This window comes from Phoenix dactylifera, unplaced genomic scaffold (genome assembly GCF_009389715.1).
Source record: "Phoenix dactylifera cultivar Barhee BC4 unplaced genomic scaffold, palm_55x_up_171113_PBpolish2nd_filt_p 000164F, whole genome shotgun sequence".
Lineage (NCBI taxonomy): Eukaryota > Viridiplantae > Streptophyta > Magnoliopsida > Arecales > Arecaceae > Phoenix > Phoenix dactylifera.
In genome coordinates, this window is record NW_024067706.1 from 275,473 (window position 1) to 296,923 (window position 21,451).

Here is a 21,451-nt window from a genome sequence, read left to right on the forward strand (position 1 = left end):
AATTCCATGCAATGAACAAAACATCAAGTCACTAAGAAAAGATGATCAAATGCATAACGAACAGAATAGCATATCCTCTTAGTGAATTTGCAAAGATGTCAAGGTAAAAAATAACTACAATATTCTGCCAAGACAACCCAAACTTTCTCTCCAAATTCACCTTTCCATGCAACGACAGCCACAAGTCACTCTACTCAAACTCAAAAGGTAGGATTTAACTTTTGCCAAAACTAAAATATTTCATATGCTCCTCCTAGAAAACAACACATCCCTGCATACAAGTTAGGCTGCAAAAGGCCATATAATCCACGTTATCAGGACCTTTCAATTTGCCACTTAGTAGCCACATGGACACTTGGATATGGACATGGATTTCTTGTGTGGGTACAGGTCCACAGGATGACTTTCTTGAAGATTATAGGCTCTGATACTCACAAAAGCATCCACACCCAACAACCCTACTCAAGTCTATGTAACATAGCATTACACTGATAACCTCAAAGTCTCTTCCTTATCACCTGTTTCATTTCAGGTTTTTCTTCACCTTCAGCCCTCTTTTAACACAGAGGACAACTCACCAAGGTCACCTCCACTTCATTGTAACTAGCAAGAATGCTAAGACCTCAAAAAGTGACAGCACATAACAGGTTGTTTAAAACTACCAACTACCTCCAACATATACCCAAAAAATCCTACGAAAGATATAATATGCCTTTCCACACTCAATCTTCTTAGTGATGCCTTGCTCTTTGGAAATATATCATGCATAATACATTTGTATGCAAACCAAAGTTAATAGTACTTGATTCTAACTTTATAACTGCTCTTCCATTCACAATAATGAGAATCAAGTTCCCTTCAGTTCTTGGGCCAAAATGTTACATATGATCTTACACACCTTGTTTGGCAGACCACCATACTCCTTGAGTTTCTGGGATATCATCTTTCTTAGGAGTAAGAGGCATGCAACTCGGATCCTTATCTAGACTGATTGCTATAATTATTTGAAAATACTACCAATTAGACCATTTACAATGATCATGTAGAACTGTGACAGAAATATGGTTGAGAACCAATCTCTTGTTCTACTCTAGCCTGACAACCCTGAACTTAAACCAGTCAGTTTTGGCCCCATCTTCTCACCTCCAAAACAAACCATAATGAGTTTCTTGGGTTTCTAACATTCTTTTCATTGTTCCTTTAAATTCATACGCTAGCTTCAGGCCTGGATATGTTATCTAATTTATGTTTTTATATCCATTTTGAAAAGCACTCTAGTGATTACATCAATTTTTTATATCCTAGTGCTCCTATCCAGTTTCTCTTAAAGACAGCGCTTTAGCTGCTTCCTATTCTGATTTTCATCCTTCATATCAGTATCCTACTGCCTGTTTCCAAGATGTCTGTTTTGACAAATTTCCTCTTAACTCCCCAACCTCCTTCCACTATCTAAAAGTCTACTACCATCTTTTTACATAATTACCTGTTGTTGATATCATGAAACAGCTCAAAGATGCCTGTCTTGACAAATTTCCTCTTAACTCCCCAACCTCCTTCCGCTATCTAAAAAGTCTACTACCATTTTTTTATATAATCACTTTGCACCATACGGCTCATATCATGACCCTTACATAAACCCATTCCCTACATACTTCTGATAATTTCTTGTAAAACAAAAAAATGATCCAAATCAATCCTATACAAAAAAATATCTTCAGCATTGCATGCACAACACAAATTAGAGGCTCATATGAAATAGAATTTTGCCACCGCTGTTCTGATTTGCTGAATGAGAACCATCTTGAGTGCACTAATATAATACCAGAAACTAATCACTAGTATTATCCCAAAAGGAAGTTCCACAAATATTTCCATACCAAAAAAAACAAGAAAAACGAATCCAACCAGTATAGCATGAAGTGGAGATTGTTCACTTACAGCTTCTGCCTACAAAGATTGGAGCAATTAACTGCAGTTATTCCAAAAATACACTTACAAACCAAACTCCATATTGGCATAGATGAATTGATTATGACAGTTTTATACAAACAATTTTACTTCAATCATCATAACCACACCCTTTCGAAGGACAAGAAGCCAAATGTTCTTTTCCCTTCATAGGTACCAAGTATCCAACAATCACCATTACCAAAAGCCCGTCATTTATAGCCCCCATTTCTTACATACCAAGGAAACAGTTACTTCCATATATATCTCAATTGATCCCACCCCCTTCAAGAATCAATCGAGTGCATTTGAATTACATCCAAATTGACCCAAAAACAAGAAAGAAAATTACAGGAAAATCATATCTCATTCCTTCCCATTTCTTGATATCTAATTTTAGTAGCAATTTTTTTACGTGTGGGGACCATCAGCAAGAGCAGCATTTAGGGCAGCGTACCAATCCATTCTCGTTGCACTCCTCGCAGCGCCGCATCCTCCCCTCCTCCTCGACGAACACCTTGCGGCCGCCGCTGCAATTGGGGCAAGGCACAAAGCGAACCCCGCCGCAGCCGCTGCACACGAACGCAGGGTCCTGGCCGGCGACCCCCTCGAGCAGCCGCCCCAGCTCCCCGGCCTCGTGGAGCTGCCAGACTTCCTTCGCCCCGCCGAAGCACCGCCCACCGACGAACACCTGGGGGAGCGAGAAAGGCCGCCCCTTTCCGAGCAGCGCCTGCAGCTCCCGCCGATAGGAGGCGTCCATGGAAAGATCCCGCTCATCGACGGCGACGCGGAAGCCGCGGAGGATGGAGCGGACGGCGCAGCAGTCCTCATGGGTCCGGCGGATGCCGCGGAGGGAGGTGGAGTAAAGGACGACTTTAGGGCGCTTGGGCTCGTCGGCTAGATGCTTCCAGAGGGGCTTAATGGCGGGGTGCTCGTTCTTGGCCTTCGTCGGGCGGCGGTGATGGTGGTAGGTGAGGGATCGGGGAAGCAGGTAGGGCTTCTTGGCGGCGGCGGAGGAGGAGGAGGAGGAGGACGAGGGAGGGGAGGGGAGATCGTCGAGGCCGTCCATGAGGTCCCAGGCGTTGATGATGACGGCGGCGGAGGCGGAGGAGGCCGAGAGAGGGGGATCGGGGTCGTCTAGGATTTTGAGGGAGCCGTAGATGGTGGAGGTGAGGGAGACGAAGTGGGTGGACTCGCCCTTGTGGAGGGATGGGTGGTGGACCACGATAGGGGAGGAGAGGGTGGGGGTTCTCCCTAACAGGAGCGGCGGCGGAAGCGGCGGCTTTGGAGAGAGGGAGATGCAGGGATCGTGAGAAGAGGTACAGCCCATGGAGGGGACCGATGGGCTACTTTAGTTTGCTTTTTGTGGTTTTTTGAGATAATTCGAGCTTAATTTTACTATTTTTTAGTGTTAATATGGAGTTAATGGTAAAAATTAAATGCTTAATTTTCAAAAGAGGGGAGGGGGGTCGTAAATGGAATTTGGAATGCTTGGTTTGGACTAGACAAAAGTATCGGACAGATTAGATAATGATACTACACGTATCCCCTACTGTCTATCTCAATGAAGGAGCCCAAAAATCATAAACTTCCTCTAATGAAGTTGTTAGTTCTGTAATTAAAAAAATCATAGGAGAAAAGAAATCACATGTGGCATCCTCTTTCTTCCTTATCAAATCTCTCCATTAGTTTTTTTTTTCGTGAAGCTATCTTTTTCATCCATGACCATGAGATCTTCTATTTTCTTTTCAAGTTCCTTTCTCATTCTCCAAACTTCTCTCTTTGAGAATCTTTCCATCCATAACCTACTCTAGATTATCAATCTACCCATTTTTTTGGACAAAAATGTCCTTACTTTTTATAACTCTTAAGGATATTTTTTGTCTTTTTACAATCCCACATTAACTCACCTTCTCAACTTTTCAATTAATACTTTCTCTCTCCTTGGTATATGTATATATGTATATATATATATAGGTATGTATATGTATGCATACATATGCATACATACATACATACATATCTATATATATGTATATACATACATACATACATACAAACAGATAAACATACATACATATATGTATGTATATATATATACACGTATGTATATATATGCATATACATACGTATATATATACATACATATATGTATGTATGTTTATTTGTTTGTATGTATGTATATATATATATATATGAGAGAGAGAATATTAATTGGGGGTTGAGAGGGTAAGTTAATGTGAGATTGTAAAAAGACATAAAATACCTTTAAGAGTTATAAAAAGTAAGGGTAATTTTTGTCCAATAAAATATAGGTAGATTGATAGCCTACCATAACAGAGAGTAGGTTATCAATTCCCTATATATACATATATATATATATATATAATTTTTTATATTATGTTAAACAAAGCTAAAAAACTGTGTTTTATGTATCAGTACTGATGAACACAATATTTTGAAGATTATGTACTATGTATATAATTTCTTATATTAAACAAAGTTAGAAAACTATTGTATTATGTATTGGTACTAATGAACATAATATTTTAGAAAGTGTGTATCGATTTGCCTAGAAACGTGTATTAGCTTGCTAGATGACTAATTTGCTTTATATGTATTACCTCGCCATATAGTGTATACTAGTAAAAGGTATGTTTTAGAAGTTGTATATCAATTTATTTAGAGGTATGTATTGAATTACTACTAGGTATATATCAAAGTATCTTGCAGTATATATGTCACGCCCCGAACCCACAGCATAACAGATGTTGTATACTTGTATGGCGGACCATACAAGCATGTAAGGCTACAAATCATATCAAAACAATAATTCTTGAAAATTAATTTAGTAAACATCTTATACAAACAATTCTTACAATCAATTGTTTCAAAGTGACATAAGTCAATATGTGCTTAATTATTTATTCGAATCAATAAAATATTTTAACTAGTCTAAATAGTCTAACTAGAACTCTTAAAAAAATATATAAATATCTTCAGAAGATCTAGCACACTCTTCCAAGTCCCAAACAATCATGAATCTAGATCTAAAAAATAGAGAAAGAAAAGATAATAAGCTATACTAGCCTAGTAAGCAACATAATATCCCAAAATAGGGTCTAAGCATGCCAAATAAATAATTAGTTAAAGAGCAAGATATTGACTGAAAATAAATAAATTTTTGAAAAATATATATCTCTTTTGAAGTTTACTATTATTTTCATAAACTGATACAAGAAACTTAATATCAGGCTATGGCCACGTAATCCAGTGGCATAAGTCAAAATGCACAAAATGCCAAATACCACTATTTTTAACCATCAGTGGTTCGATGTCTAAATACTACTATTTTAATCACCGATGGTTCAGTGTCAAAACTAGTTTGTCAAATCACAAGTCGATAGGGCCAACGAATAATCTTCATTGGTGAGGCTAGATCATAGCTGTACTGAGAATACATACATATAAAACACATTTTATAATTTATCCAATCATATCTTTTAAATTTTATAACATAATATATAACATATTTTAAAATAATTACTATCATAACAGTAACATGCCTAATCCGTTTAACCAAGTATAAAATGAATATCATAATTAAATTTAATTATTATTTTACTAAAAATTCAGAAAATATACTTTGAAGCATTAAAATACTTAATTTTTCTTACTTCAAAATTCAACTTCAGTTAGATGAACCAGATTCACCTATTTTAATATTATTAATTTTATCGTTATCTTAGAAGCCAAACGAAGTCAAAAATTAAAATACTATTAGGGGCATGGCCTCATACCCCTAAATCAGAGTGGTCAAGTGGTGATGCCTGACTGTCTAAGTCGGTGTAAGCAAGGTGAACTTAACTGGTCAGGTTCAGACATAATTAGGTGGCTCAAAGAAGATCAATAGTGATCGAATTTCAAAAAAACCTGGCAAAAGCCGAAATAACGAGTTGGTCTACCGTCTAGAGTACAAAAGGCCTCCAAATTGGGTCAACTTAAATTCAAGTAAAAAGAAAAACAAGGCTTACACTAAGATCCCTGAGCCTACCTAGGGAGAGAAAGAGGAAGAAGAGAGAGAATCTTAGGGTAGGTTAAATCAGAGTCGGGTCTGGTTTTGGTTGTTAATAGCATGGATCATCCCTGCATCTAATCTACAAGCCAAAGAGGAAACAACAACTAGGGAAGTAATTTATTTTTTTAAATAAATAAATAAATCGGGATAAAATGGGAAGAAAAGAATACATAAGAAGAAGAAAATTGGGAGAAAGAGGAGGAACAGGAGAGGAAAGAGGCCAGGGTGCTGTTGGAGGTCCAGCAGCATGACCTTAGAGAGTTGGTAGTGATGGCCACTGTGGTGGTAGCCGGTGGAGGTGGCAAGACTGAGAAGGTCTTGGTTTGGCTCAAAAGCAAGAGAATGGAGGCTCAAATCTGGTTCACTCATCTTGTATTCACATAAAGGAGATAAGGGGGTTACCAAGTGCAATGGAGCTCGACCAAAAATGGTGGTTTTCAATAAGCTTTACAGTGGCAAGGCTCGAAACAAGGGAAACAGGACAGTAGAGGGCTTTTAGAGAGGGAAGATGGGAGTTCGGCAACTGCGCTCGACTGAAGGGGCTCAGAAATTTATAGAGATTTTGGGAGAGGTGGTAGGCTCGAATCAAGTGATAGTTCACCGGTTGTAGCGGCCCCCAACGGCCGGCAGCAGTTCATAGCGGGTCGGCGGATCCTTAGCAGCCATGTGAAATTACACATGGGTGGACACCTAAGTTGAATAGATAGAATTCAGCCTTGAGAAGAAAAACAGGCTAGAAAACTAATTCGAGTTAGTTTGTTAGAAGATCGAGGTGAATATACCAGTCTTAGATTCTCAAAAATAGAAGACAATATGGTAGGATAAATGAAGGAAGATGGCCAACATGAGCTATGCCAAGATAAGTTGAAGATTGATGAGGTATGATTATCAACCTAGTAGTTGTAGAATGATCGTACTTATGCATAGCGGAGAGATGGTAGACGATAGTTACCAAAACCGTCAAGAGTGGAGACTAGACATGAGAAGTAACTATCAAAGTGGATAATATATTTGTGGATAGTTATTATGCATTAGTATAAATAAGTGAAATTGTATTTTATAAGGAATCATCGGCAATCAATCCAATCAGTATATCTTTATCTTTATTTTAGTCATTTATCATAGGAGGAGGCGTAACTTAGCTTTTTACTATAGGTCGGCGCTACACTCTTACCATAACTTAGTATTATTCTCCTATTATAGCCTAGCACTACATTTTGATCTATTTCCATCTCTTTTGAACGGTGGTGTGACAATCGCGAAAGTCCTTGAAGGTCAAGGCTCCTGGACCCATGCTACTCTCTATCCTCTATTCGAACCACCCCTTTCCAACTAGCTAGATGTCGGTGGCATGCTTGCATATGCATCCAGGCCTCGCCCGATCAAGCTTAGTGAGCTACCCTCTACCTCAACCAATCGAGCTCCCCAGAGATCCTGAGTTTCTTGACTCATCTAAAACTAGATGGAAAAAAGGCACCAACATGTACCATTAAGCAGATGTATTTCACTAAGGAGACATGCTTGGGAAGGCAATGAGGAGATAATTTTTGGATGGAATAGGTTCCATAGAGACCCTAGGGAGAACTCCAGTGGAGGTTGTTGTCTTCAACTGCAAAACAAGAGGTGAAGCTCGACATTGCTAGTGGCCAATGAAGGGTGGTGCCAGCATCGCTTGTGGCCAATGTAGGGTGGTGCCAGCATCAAAGGCAAATAACCAAGCATCATCATGTTGGATCCTGGTGCAAGCGATGGATGATGATGAAGGAGGGGTGGAGGATGTGAGCATTGGCAATCACAGCACTGGCTAGCTTGACTTAGAAGGTCGACTCAGTGAGCTCTAGGAATCGGGTGAGGATTGGCGTGAACTTAAAGTCTAGGTTAAGGAGGGCGGCAAAATTGAAATGTCGTAGTAGCTCATGGCATCATGTCTCTTCTCTTCTATTGATGGCTCTCTCTCCTGCTCTACTATCCTGGTAGGAAGGAGAAAGGAGAAGGGTTAGGCATAACAATGGTCGGAATAGAGAGAGCATTATGAGCCCATCCACCTCCAACTTCGAGAACCATGGCCACAACCACCATGGCTTACACGCGTTAGGATTCTAGTTTGGGCCTAATGGGACACTAACATTGCCCCCAAGCCCCTCCACATCTTCAAACCCTCCAAGCCTACTCGCCTCCTCTCTCTCCTCCAATGATGGTGGTGGTGCTCTCCTTGAGAGAGAGGAGAAGTTGCCCCTAAATTTTCCATCACAATTGCTCTTAGAAAGGTGCTTCCAAGTACCATCAAATCCACCATTTTTTTTCCCTTCATATATTGGAAAGGCCCATGGTCGGTGATTATGACGGGATCAAAGAGAGCTAATTGCGATCAAGCAATTTTAGTTCAAAAGTTATCCAGGGCATTTTATGTCTAAATATATCACGCGACCATTATACATGATGCAATCACATGAGTTCATGTGAATAGAAATGGATAGTGAGACTATATTGTATCACTTAATGAACTTAAGAAATCTAATTGAAAATCTTTAAACAAGAGAGTGGTAAGTGGAAATCGACTAAACTTCCAGGGTCTGTTATAATTTTTCCAAGTTTTAAAAAGAGTCTAATTGGCAGATGAAAGATGGATTTGTTTTTAAAAAATAGAGACTAATTGGTTTGAGATGTCTGGGACAAAAGATAGAGATAGAAATAAATAAAGATGCATATGTATTATATGTCTAACTTATTTTTTTGTAGATATTCATGAGAAAAAAGAAACTAAAAGTAGTCTGATCATAAAATTTGACAAATAAATCCAAAATGACATATTCCTCTTTCGCTTGGTAAAGTAAGTTAGTTATTATTTTCTATATGAATTATTTATAATTTATATAAAATAGAATATATTTAATAATATGATTAAATATGATAAATAATTATGTTAAATTATACAAATGAAAGCGAACTCTCAGAAACTCCTTAAAGTGAGCTGGCTATAAATCACTGGAAGTAGGGCTGTTAACGAGCCGAGCCGAGCCCGAGCCTCCGCAGGCTCGGCTCGGCTCGTTTCACCAACTTCCCGGCTCGGGCTCGGGCTCGGGCTCGGTACCGAGCCCAGGATTGGGCTCGGGCTCGGGCTCGGGCTCAGGCGGCATAGCTCGGGCTCGGGCTCGTGAAGCTCGTTTGCCCGAGCCCGAGCCCGAGCCCGAGCGGCGAGCCCGAGCCCGCCCCATCCCCAGCCCCATCCGGCCATCCCCGTCCCTGTCTCCGTCGACCGTCGGAGAGAAGAACGAGCAGCCGCCAGCCGAGCTCAGTTCCGGCGGTTCGTCGGAGATGAATGAAGGAAGGAGAGAGAAGAAGAAGAGAAGAAGGATAGAAAGAAATTAAAAAAAAGGAGAAGAATGACTCACCTTCTTCTTCTGAGACGAACGAAGGGCGGCGGAGGGAGCTCGGATCTGGAGAGCTCGCGATCGTTAACAGCCCTAACGACCGGTGCCTTCTTCTGAGACGAATGAAGGGCGGCGGAGGGAGCTCGGATCTGGAGAGAGGGAGAGGGAGAGACGAACGAAGGCGACTCAGAAGAAAGAAATAAAAAAAGAGAAGACGCACCTCGTCGGCCGGTGCCTTCTTCTGAGACGAACGAAGGGCGGCGGAGGGAGCTCGGATCTGGAGAGCTCGCGGTCGTTAACAGCCCTAACGACCGGTGCCTTCTTCTTCTGAGACGAACGAAGGGCGGCGGAGGGAGCTCGGATCTGGAGAGCTCGCGAAAGCGACGATCGCCGGTGGAGGAGTCGGCAAAGAGGGGAAAAGAGAGAGGGGAGAAACGGAACCGAGCTCGGCATCGGCGGCGGAGGGAGGCAGCGAGTCATCGGCGGCGGAGGAGAAAGGCGAGAGGGGAGGGGAGGAGGGGAGGAGGGGAGGGATACCCGGAAGAGGGGAGGGGAGGGCACCGGAAGCTTCTGGAGAAACCCAGAAGAAAGGAGAAGAAAAAAAGAAAAAAAAAAGAGGAGGTGGTCAGCCAGTCAGGTGGGAGGGAAGGATTAACGGATTGGGTTTGGATTAACGGGCTAAGTCCCAACCCAAACCAATCCAATTCGATTTTGGAGCTCTCTTTTGGGCTCGTTTGGGCTCGCGAGCTGCTCGGGCTCGAGCTCGGGCTCGGGCTCAGATTTAAACGGGCCTCATTTTGGGCTCGGGCTCGGGCTCGTTTGACTAACGAGCCGAGCTCGAGCCGGGCTTTTACCGAGCCGGGCCCGAGCCGAGCCCGAGCAGCTCGGCCCGTTTGACAGCCCTAACTGGAAGTGACCCAAACTAAAATGAGACAAATTACAAGATACGGCTGTCTTGATCAAGGCTTGCCGTTGCCCCTCTCCATCCAAATTCACATTGTCACGTGCTTTCCCACTTGGACTCCGTCTTCCCGCCCCAATCCATAAAAAATCTCCAGCTAATCTCTCTCATTCCAATTTCCAAGTCTCGCAGAGCAGCCGATAGGGCACGTCGAATTCTGCTGCCAGTCTCCCGTCTCTTTGGTTTCTTTTCCGTCGCCTCTTCCACCGGAGTGAAGGACTCTTCAGCCCATCCTTCCATCGATCTTAGGGTTAGGGTTTGGATTTGGGTTTGGAGGCCGCAACTGGCGGAGCGATGATGTACGGCGAGCAGCAGCCGGTCGGGGATTTCCCCAGAGGGCCATCCATGCGGCAGCCTTCGGCGTCTTCCACTAATCTCGTTCCCGAGTACCAACGCCCTCCGCCCCCCTACGAAGGTACGATCCAGGAGAAGAAAACAAATGATAAAAAAAAAAAAAACGTTTTTTCGTCTCAGAATTGATAGCTGTTATTTTCATCTTCGTTTTTGTTCCTGCTTTACTTATACGCTCTTTTTGTAGCTGATTGTTTGGATTTTGGATGTGTATTACTATTTGCTTGTTTTACAAGTAATTGATGTGGATTTTGGATGGCTTTGTCAAACATAAAAAGAAAACTTTGACCTTGGGATGAGATGAGTCGATCAACTAAAATGTTGAAACTCATAATTGTGTATCACTTACTGCACCGGAAGCAAATTGTGTAGACTGAGCATTGTAGCCTTGTACTTGCCTTAAGGATGATTGTGTGTAGGTTTTACAAATAATTTGACGCGAATTTGGGATGATTTTTTGAAATATAAAAAGAAAAATTTGATCTTAGGATGAGATGAGTTGATTAGCTAAAATGTTGGGAACTCATAATTGTGCGGCACTTACTGCATTAGAAACAAATTCTGTAGACTGAGCATTGTAGCCCTGTAATTGCACAAGGATGATTGTGTTGCATGTTTTACAAATAATTTGATGTGGATTTTGGATTTTCTTCAAATATAAAAAAAGAGAAATGTGATCTTGGGATGAGATGGATTGATTAACTAAAATATTGGGAACTCATAATTGTAAGACACTTGTTGCACTAGAAGCAAATTATGTAGACTGAACATTGTTGCCTTCTAATTGCCTAGGGATGATTGCATTGCATGGTCTACAAGTAAATTGATATGGGTTTTGGATTTTTTTTTTCAAACAAAAAAAATTGATCTTGGGATGAGTGATCTGATTAACTAAAAGGTCAGGAGCTCATAATTGTGTGCACTTGTTGCACAAGAAGCAGATTCTATAGAGTAAGCGCATTGTAGCACTATAATTGCGTAAGGGTGATTGTGTTGCATCTTGCATGAGAAGCAAATTGAGTAGCCTGAGTAGTGTAGCCTTGTAATTGCCTAAGGATGATTGTGTTGCATGTTTTACAAGTAATTTGATGCGGATTTTGAATGGTTTTTTTGAATATAAAAGGAAAATTTGATCTTAGGATGAGATGAATTGATTAATTAGAATATTGGGAACTCATAATTGTGCGGCACTTGCTGCAGTAGAAGCAAATTGTGTAGATCGAGTATTGTAGCCTCATGATTGCCGAAGGATGATTGTGTTGTATGTTTTACATGTAATTTATATGGATTTTGGTTGATTTTTTCTAACACAAGTAGCAAAATTTGATCTTAGGTTGATATGTATTGATTGGTTGGGAACTGATAATTGTGCAACACTTACTGCCCCAGAAGCAAATTGTGTAGAACAGCGTAGCCTTGTAATTGCCTAAAAATGATTGAGGTCGTATGTTTTACAGGTAATTTGATGTATATTTGGGATAGTTTTTTCAAACATAAAAGGAAAGAATTGATCTTGGGATGAGATGAGTTGATTAACTAAAATGTTGGGAATTCATGAGTGTGCAACACTTGTTGCACCAAAGCAAATTGTGCAGACTGAGTATTGTAGCCCTGTAATTGCCTAAGGACTATTGCGTTGCATGTTTTGCAAGTAATTTGATGTGGACTTTGAATGGTTTTTTCAAACTGAAAAGTAAAAAAATTGATCTTGGGATGAGTTGAGTTGGTTAACTAAGGGTCTGTTTGGCATTGATTTTATTTTTATTTTTCTATTTTTAGAACAAAATTACAGAAATTGAATAGAAATCATGTTTAATACTTTTATTTTTTTCTATTTTCAAAAGTTATTTCTATTATTTTCTAGAAAAATTGAAAGCGAGAAATCCTTACCTTCAATATTTTCAAAAGCAATACATTCATATTTTCTACCACCATCACCAACTCTACCTCCACCTCCATCGTTATCGCCTCCCTTGTTGCCGTTGTTGCCATTCTTGCTGTTGTCCTTGCCGTCACACCATCATTACTATCATTGCCATCTCCGTCATGCCACCACCGTCACCACTATCACTGCCACCACTGTCACCACTGTCACCACTATCACTGCCAGGGTATGTCGTACCGGCCGGTACGAACCGGTTTGGACTGCAACCGGTACCGGATCAACGCGGGATCCAGTATTGGAAGTTTTTATTGGAAAACTTGCCGATATGACTACCGTACCGGTACGGAGCCGGTACAGACCGGTACAGAACCGGTATATATCGGTCTGGGCTGCCATCGGTACGCCGACTAGTATCGGTACGGCGGATCTTGATCATTGCCATTGCCACCTCCACTATACCACCACACCATCATTATTGTTATTACCTCTGCCACATCATTGGTGCACTAGCCACCACCATTATTGTCATCACTGCCACCACCATCTTAGTCGTCTCCACTACGCTATCGCCACCATCGTGGCCACCTCCGAGATGCCACTAGCTCTTGCACACCTCTGCCTTCGCTGCTATTACCATTGCCTTCCCCGCCATTTTCATTTTCTTTTTAAAACATGATTGATTATATGAAACATGTTTATATTTTTAGGAAAGTAGAAACATAAACATAATTTCTAGTTTTTTGTTTTTTAAAATAGAAAACTAAAAGTGATGCCAAAACAACACCTGAAATGTTGGGAACTCATAATTGTGCGGTACTTGCTGCATCACAAGCAAATTATGTAGACTGAGCCTTGTAAATGCTTAAGGATGACTTTGTGGCATGTTTACCATTAATTTGATATGGATTTTTGGGATGGTTTTTTCAAACATAAAAAGAAAAATTTAATCTTGTGATGAGATGAGTTGATTAACTAAAATGTTGGGAACTCATAGTTATGCGGCACTTGCTGCACAAGTCGTAGAGGAGTCATTGAGCATTGTAGCTTTGTAATTGCTTAAAGATGATTGTGTTGCATGTTTCAGAAGTAATTTGATGTGAATTTTAGATGGTTTTTCCCCATGGTTTAAAAAATTGCTGAGATGGGATGGTACTTGATAGAATTGGTACCTTACAGTTCTGGCATGAAATCGACACTGGTGTGGGTGTCAAGATGCCTAAACAACTGTACCAGTACATATCAGCTTTACCAATCTGTCTTGATCCGTATTGGTGCCTAGTGGCTATCGTATCAGTGGGGATCAAGGTTCGCCATCTTGGTACTGGGCCCCGTACCAGTGCCACGCTAGCACAGTGTTGGTATGGTACGATACATAATTTTTTTGGTGTATCGAGTGTCGGTACACCATCCGTACCGGGTATTGGTACCGAACTGGTATAGTACGTTACATTCCATACCGCCTGGTTTGGGTTAGTATGGCATACCATCGTTGGGACCAATGGTTCTTCAATTTTTTGGAGTCTGTCAGTTTTGGTAAGTACTTCAGTACCAAAATCATATCCATTTCCGCGGAAAAATAGTATTTAAAATCTTTGTTTTCTCAAACACAAAAAAGTTGATCTTAGGATGAGATGAGTTGGTTAACTAAAATGTTGAACTAATAATCATGCAACATTTGATCTTAGTAGCCTTCCAATTGCGTAAAGATGATTGTGTTGCATGCTTTACAAGTACTTTGATGTGGATTTTGGATGGTTCTTCAAAAAATAAAAAGAAAAAATTGATCTTGGGATGAGGTGAGTTGATTAACTAAACTGTTGGGAACTTGTAATTGCGCGGCACTTGCTGCACAAGTAGCAGATTTCGGAGACTGAGCATTGTAGTCTTGTAGTTGCTTCAGGATGATTTTTAAATTGTGGAGATTCATCGATATTTTCTATTGAATGTCGTGGTCAGGACAGTGGTTTTGGGACATGGAAACTGCTTGCTGTTTTAATGTGTTGATGTGGAGGGTTTAGGTAGGTTATTGCACTTGGGCCTAAGATATTAAGAGTTGGTTTCCACTTAGGCTTAGTTTTTCTGGTTTGTTCTTTGCCTAGGAGGCTTACTTTGACATACCAAAGCTTGCTGTCCAACTAGTATTTTCATCTCATTGGAAGGCCTCTTCTTTGGAAGCTTATAAGGAAATTTCTGTGCAAGTACTCCTATGCTGTTTGGAAAATATCCCCACCCTGTTAACATTACCTGTGGGCAAGATTTTAACAAATGATACATAGAATGCTGAAGGCAGTTGGATTGTTAAATATGAAAGTGCACCAGAACAATGTGCTAGTGCTACATGAAATGATGTACATTGTTAATCATTTGCTGGTGTATAAAATAGTATGACATTGGATACACCCTGATAATTTAACTTCTAAAGCTAAGATTTCTTTCTTGGGGTTGTGGTTTTCTATTAAGTTGTGCAAATTATCTTGTCTTCATATCCTATTTTTCTTTTCTTTCCTAGATTTTCTCCCCATAAACCCCTTGATAAATCTCTACCATTATAATGGGAAAGGCCTCTCATGGTGTCTATAGCCTGTAGGCACCAGTCTCTGTACTGTATCTATGTCATGCTTTTGTAGTCCATATCACCTGAACCCTAAAGTAAACCCAACTGTCATCTATAAACATTTACTTTATCAACAAAACACCCTTTGGTTTGGTACTTGCTCTCTTTTAAGGTAAAGAAGCATGAGATATTACCAAGTTTTTGATAACTAGAAGGTTAGTCTGTTGCAAATTGGACAGCATCACCTATTGACAGGAGGCTAACCATGGAATCTAATAGTTCAGAAGGCATGAAATCCTCCGCATTTGCAAGAATAAGGGCGATAAGATGAAAATTGAGCCTTAGGGAATTGATGTAGACAGTTTCTAGTTTCACCTAATAACAAATGTAAATTCTTCATTTACTTTTTTAATATTTTTCTCATTCAATTGCATGCATTTGTTCACCATGAATACCTAGATACTGGACTTGGCTGTAAGCAAATCCTGCTGGAGTATGACTTCCTGGGGTGTGTTCTTATCTTCAATGACTATTTAGTTAGTTACTCATCAACTAGTTTTCCCTCAGTGCTTCTGTACCAGAAATTCAATTTTTCACTGCAAGTAAAACAGTTGACTTCCTGTTCTAAAGAAGTTAATTTCTTTTATACTTGTAAATCTCTAGTTTTTCATAGTAGTGAGGGTGCGAATTGTGAATTCCATTCCTTTTTGGGATGATTGTAAAATATTATCTTTGCTTTTGCTAAATTAGGATCTCTCTTTTTCGTGTTATTAAATGGTGTGCTCTCTGTTTATATTCGCAGCCCATGGAGACAGTTTTGCTGCTAAAAGGATGCGAAAGCTTGTTCAACGGCGAGCCGTGGACTATACGAGCACAGTTGTTCGATATATGCAGGTAATATCTACTAATTGATTTTTACGACTTCTAAAGTTATGGTACAAATTTTGATTATTAACTTTTAGACCTTGATTTTCATGCTTGCTCACATTCTTTATTGCATATTACTTAATATATGTATATGCTTTTATCACATGGATTTCTGTCATTCTTCCAGGAATTGATGGACCCTTTATTTGGCAAAGGAAGTTAAATTCATCAACTTCTACTGAGGAGCAAATTGTTTTTGTTTCAGGCTTTAGGGATTTCTGCTGTTGAACCATGAGAAAACTTTACCAGCTCAATTTAGTGGATATTCATGATGACCTGAAACTTTCTTGACTTAGCATGGCCTCATTTGTGTGAGAAGCTTTATGCTTGCTGTTCAAAAGTTGGTTTTTCTATTAGTTATAAGGTCCATGAAGTGATCATTGACAAAAAAGAATGACAAGTTCTCATCTCATGGAACCACTGGAGTGATGCTATAAAGATTTGTGCCTGTATTTCACATTACAATAAATATTATGACTGGAATGGGCATTGTACCTGAGATCGTAGTCCATTGCTGGGATGCAGTTTTATGTAGTGGTAAAGCTTGTGCAAAAGTTAGCAAGTCTGGTGCTGTGAAAAGTCCTGGTTGAATGGTCTATGTAACACTTCACAGCATGGTCTGCCGTGTCGGTCCGTACCAGCCGGTACGTACCGGTCCGGCCTGGGACCGGTATCGGATCAGCATGAAATCCGGTACCGGTAATTTATTATTGACGAACCGGTACGGGACCGGTACGGACCGGTACGCCACCGGTTCGGACCGGTACGCCACCGGTACGCCACCGGTCCGGGACGCCATCGGTACGCCAACCGGTATCGGTACGGCGGACCTTGCTTCATAGGTTACAGAATTGTTGGTAGGTAACGGACTTATAAAGGAGAAAATGTTTTTGACCTTGAAGGAGGGGAGGAAGGAAAGAGGGTGGGGATGAATTCTGTTTTGTCTATACTGGTTTGTGCTGGTGTTGATTTACCAGATAACTGATTTTTGGATGGTTTCCCATGGACTTGTCATACTGGCTCAACTGGCCTTTGATCCAACAGGTTCTACCAAATACATGCTCATACTGCTCAGTCCAAGCTAGTTTAGGCTGTTAGAGATCTTTAAGGCTGATTAAGTGTCACCTTGAGATTTAAAGCATATTTTTGGATGATAAAATCATGCTTAGATCATTTTATTGTTTTTTGTGTCCATTCCGGCATCCAAAGCGGAAGAAGGAAAAATAGCAAAGAGGTTCATTTAGAATATGTTTATGCTTTTTCTTTACTAATTTGATTAAGAAATCATTCTACAAACTATGAACATAGAAGGGTAACGATTGAAAAGTCATATGTTGCCAAGTTTTTTGATATTAGACTTACTAGATACTTGCTATAGTTAAAGAGACACCTTAGATAAGTTTATTTATCTTTCATATAATTAAATGTGTAATTTTACTTAATATTCTAATTATTATTTTGTTATAAAAATTAGTTCCAGATTATGTAAATGCTCAAAAACATGTTCATCACATGCTGATTGGTATGATAATTGTCAAAACCTATCCGATATCATGTACTAGTGGTAATTGGTGCGATATGTACTAGCCATGAGAGAGATGGTGATTAATATTTTTATCGAAATTCTTGGTGGGGAACATTACGCCTTGCTTTTCGGTTTGCTAAACACAATGAACTGCCTGGTTTTGTGTTTATTGAACTGAACAGGTAGGGAAATGAGTCGGTTTGGCTATATGGTTCAAGATGGTACAAACTGGCCCAACTGCTGTGAACCAAGTAGAACCGCGTGGTTCGGTTGATGTGACTCAGTTCGAGTCGGTTTATGCCATCTCATGACCAAAAGGAGAGGAGGAAACCATAGGGTGCTATTCTCCTCTCTTTTCTTCAAAAAATTGTGAAGGGAAGGGTGGGTTTTGTGAGAAAAAATCAAAGAAGAATACTGATTTGTTAATTTTTAGGTCCAAATCCAAGCCAAATCAGGTATTATCCTCTTCCTCCTCTTTATTCTTCTCTCTCTCTCTCTAATTTTTTACACCTAAAATAGGCCAAAAATTGATAAAATCAAGAGAAATTATGCTCAAAATTTTGTATTTTGGCATGATTTTATGATATGTTATAGATCTAAGGATGATCTATGTATTAAGGAGGAAATCATGATTTTTTAGTTGGTCGTTTAATTTTTAGATTAAAAGTATATTTTTGGTTTAATATCAGAATAAATAAAACAATGCTTAAAGTCAAGAGAAATTATGCTTGAAATTTTGTATTTTAGCATGATTTTATGATATGCTATAGATATAAGGATGATCTATGTATTGAAGAGGAAATGATGATTTTTTAATTGATCGTTTAATTTTTAGGTTAAAAGTATATTTTGCGTTTAAATATCATAATAAATAAAACAATGCTTAAATTTTTTTAAAAATGTTAATTGCATATTAGTTGCTATCTTATATTGATAGCAAGGTCTGCTGAATCGGTCAGAACCGACCGGTTCAGTCTATACCATACTGGTACCGGCCTCCACCGGTACGGTATAACCATGGAATTCGATTTTTTGTCCGTACCGGTTCGCACCGGTACTCATGGGGAAGAAGAAAAGGAAGAAGAGGAAAGAAGAGGAAGAAAGAGGAAGAAAGAGGAGGAAGAAGAAGAGGAAGAAAGAGGAAGAAAGAAGAGGAAGAAAAAGAAACTTACCTGTCGCACTAGGCCTCGGGCCGACCTCCTCCCTTAGGCCGACGAGGATCATCTGTGTTGCTTGCGGGAGAACGGGGAAAGAGAGGAGAAAAGAGGAGAGAGGGGAAGAAAGGAGAGGAAGAAGAAAGGAAGGGTAAAAGAAAAGAAAAAAAAAACCATCCGTGCGCGGGGCAGTGCTCTTGCGCGGGCGCGAGCGGGGAATCGCTCGCGCCCTTGCGCGATTCCACATGTGGTTCTCCTCGCCCATGCGCGGGGCAGCGAGCCCACATGGCCCCGCGTGGGCATTTAATGCCACTATATAGCTAAAATGCGGACGTGCACGTGCCTGTGCGCGTGCCTCGGTTTTTTTTCTTTTTCGGTTGGCCGGTTCGGTACTGGCTTCAACCGGTACGTCGGTTCGGTCGGTTCTGCGTACCTTGATTGATAGTAATTTGTTTAAATTTAGGTATAGTTATGGCTATGTGAACTAAGCTTAAATGCAAATAATTTTTAAAATTAAGGGATAATTAAGACTTATCCGTGGGAAGAAAAAACATATGTACTACACATGATAGGGTTCTATGATAGTCCAAATTAAAACTAATTATTTAGATATTTTAATGTTAAATATTAATCTTTTTATTTAAAATTAAAAATATTTAAAAAATTATAATTTATAAGAATATAAAATACTAGTATTTTTTATGGATAATGCAGAATGATTTTTTTGAAGTAATTGAACTATTTCCTGCATTACAAATGCAAATTATCTGATTTTTGAAGCATTTAATAACTTAAAAACTAATTACTAATTCAACAAAAATCATGAAAATATGGTAAGAAATGCATAATTTTATAAATTATCACATATACTAGGTGCATTTATATCATAAAAGACATTAGTTTATCTAAAAATATTATAGAACTTTGTTTATTTTGTTGTTGAAAACACTTACTATTGTTTTGCTATCAGCTCTATTTAGATAGCCAGACGACGTTGAATGCTCGAGGTGGTTTAGGATGTGGCGCTACTGCAGTTAATGATATAGTAGATGGTTTAGAGTTTTTGGATGTCCCTGGATCCTCATCGTTCACTAGGTCCTATTTTGCATAGCCAGGATATGACCCATATGTATATCCTTCATCCGAGGCATCATATTCGAGTGGCTACTACCTCCACTGCATCAACCAGATTATGGATCATATTGGTTGTTGTGATCTTCTCTTAAATGGGAGTGCGATGGCTAGCTCAGTGTTAGACAAAATATCAGTATTGGGATGGTTATCCAAGATGCTCAAATTATTTGATGTAAGGGTGGGTGTATTTGGGTTGTAGTCATTCCAAGGCCTCAACTACGAACAAGATTCCTATGTCCACAAGTGGCATAGATATTCCACAAGGGACTAGATGTTGATATGTATTTTGTAATTGAAATTAATTTGATGTATGTATTTTCAAGCTAAAAAATGTATTGTGTATGCTTAATTATTATAGATGTGTATTTAATTATTACAATTGCTTCCATTAAGCAATCATTACCAAGGTTCGCCGTCTTGGTACCGGATCTTATACGGGTACCATCTTATTATAATGTTGCTACATTTGGTACCTGTTGCCCAGTAGATACAACCCAAGAGGGGGGGTGAATTGGGTCTTTTAAAACTTTTCAATTAATTAAGCTAAGTTGTATAGATGCATAGTGGATTTTAAACTTAGCAACAGTTTGCTTCTAATCTGATCAAAATTAAACTATCAAGCAGCGGACTCAAAAAACAATTAGTCTAGATTTTTCCAAGCAAGCATTTCAATACAATGTATCTTAATGCAGTTTTATTAAATGAAACTTGATTAAACAATTTGAATATACTTGCAACTAAAGGATGCGCGGATAAGAGTTAAGCAAGCAATTCAATTAGATATTTATCTAAGTAAGTGAGGTAATTAAACAATGAAAGAAAGCATCACAAACACAACAAACATATAGTGGTTCGGTGCACCCCAACACCTACATCCACTCCTCAAGACCTCTTGGAAATTTCACTATAATTCCTCAGATTACATCCGGTTGTTTTACAAGCTCACAACTTAACTTGTTGTTTTCACGAGGTCACAACGAACTCGGTCGGTTTTCACAGGCTCACCGACTAGAACCAACCGATTGTTTTTCCGGGGTGACAATCAAACCCAGTTGGTTTTTTCCGGTTCACCAACCACGACCTTACACCATTGGTTTTTTCCTTTGGCTCACCAACAAATCTTAACCCCTTGATTCAATCCCTTGATTGAATCAAGTTACAAGATATTAGAACAAGGGTTTAAAACAAATACAAGCTTCTTAAACAAGCAGATATAACAATGTAAACAATTAGAGTAAAGAGAAGAAGCCCTCAACCAAGTTTTGCAAATGAAGGAACTCGGCTTCTTCTTTACTTGATCCTCTTCTGATTTCGCACGAGGTAGAGGATCACTGAGGCAGCACACAGTTGGAGAGGAAGCCTTGGGATTCATTCAGATGCTCTTCTTCTCTCTCTTTTGCTTTGAATGACCTTTTTGTGCTTTTGGGAGGTTTCTCTTAAAATCCCTTTGAAATCTCTTCCCTATGTGTTCTCTCCCACTTCTTATCTTCTCCCCTTTCTCTCCCCTTGATGTTATAGCTTTAGATGGTGTGGGAACAAAAATCTAGCCGTTAGAGACAAAAAT

General features: G+C 39.6%; 2 protein-coding genes across 3 annotated transcripts in view; one reads left to right on the plus strand and one right to left on the minus strand.

Moving 5' to 3' along the window:
* Positions 1-1,992: 1,992 nt before the first annotated feature.
* On the minus strand, positions 1,993-3,307 carry LOC103721550 (uncharacterized protein At5g39865-like). Its single transcript, XM_008811815.3, has one exon. The coding sequence runs from the start codon at positions 3,275-3,277 to the stop codon at positions 2,375-2,377; it is 903 nt and encodes a 300-aa protein (XP_008810037.1). The 5' UTR covers positions 3,278-3,307; the 3' UTR covers positions 1,993-2,374.
* A 6,938-nt stretch (positions 3,308-10,245) lies between these two features.
* LOC103722450 (flowering time control protein FY-like) overlaps positions 10,246-21,451 on the plus strand; it is a 42,214-nt gene continuing 31,008 nt past the window's right edge. For both annotated transcript variants that reach the window (XM_039117031.1, XM_039117032.1), the window contains exons 1-2: positions 10,246-10,772; positions 15,950-16,041. In XM_039117031.1, coding sequence (XP_038972959.1) covers positions 10,652-10,772; positions 15,950-16,041 — 213 coding nt within the window. In that variant the 5' untranslated portion in view covers positions 10,246-10,651. The remainder of the gene's footprint in view (positions 10,773-15,949; positions 16,042-21,451) is intronic.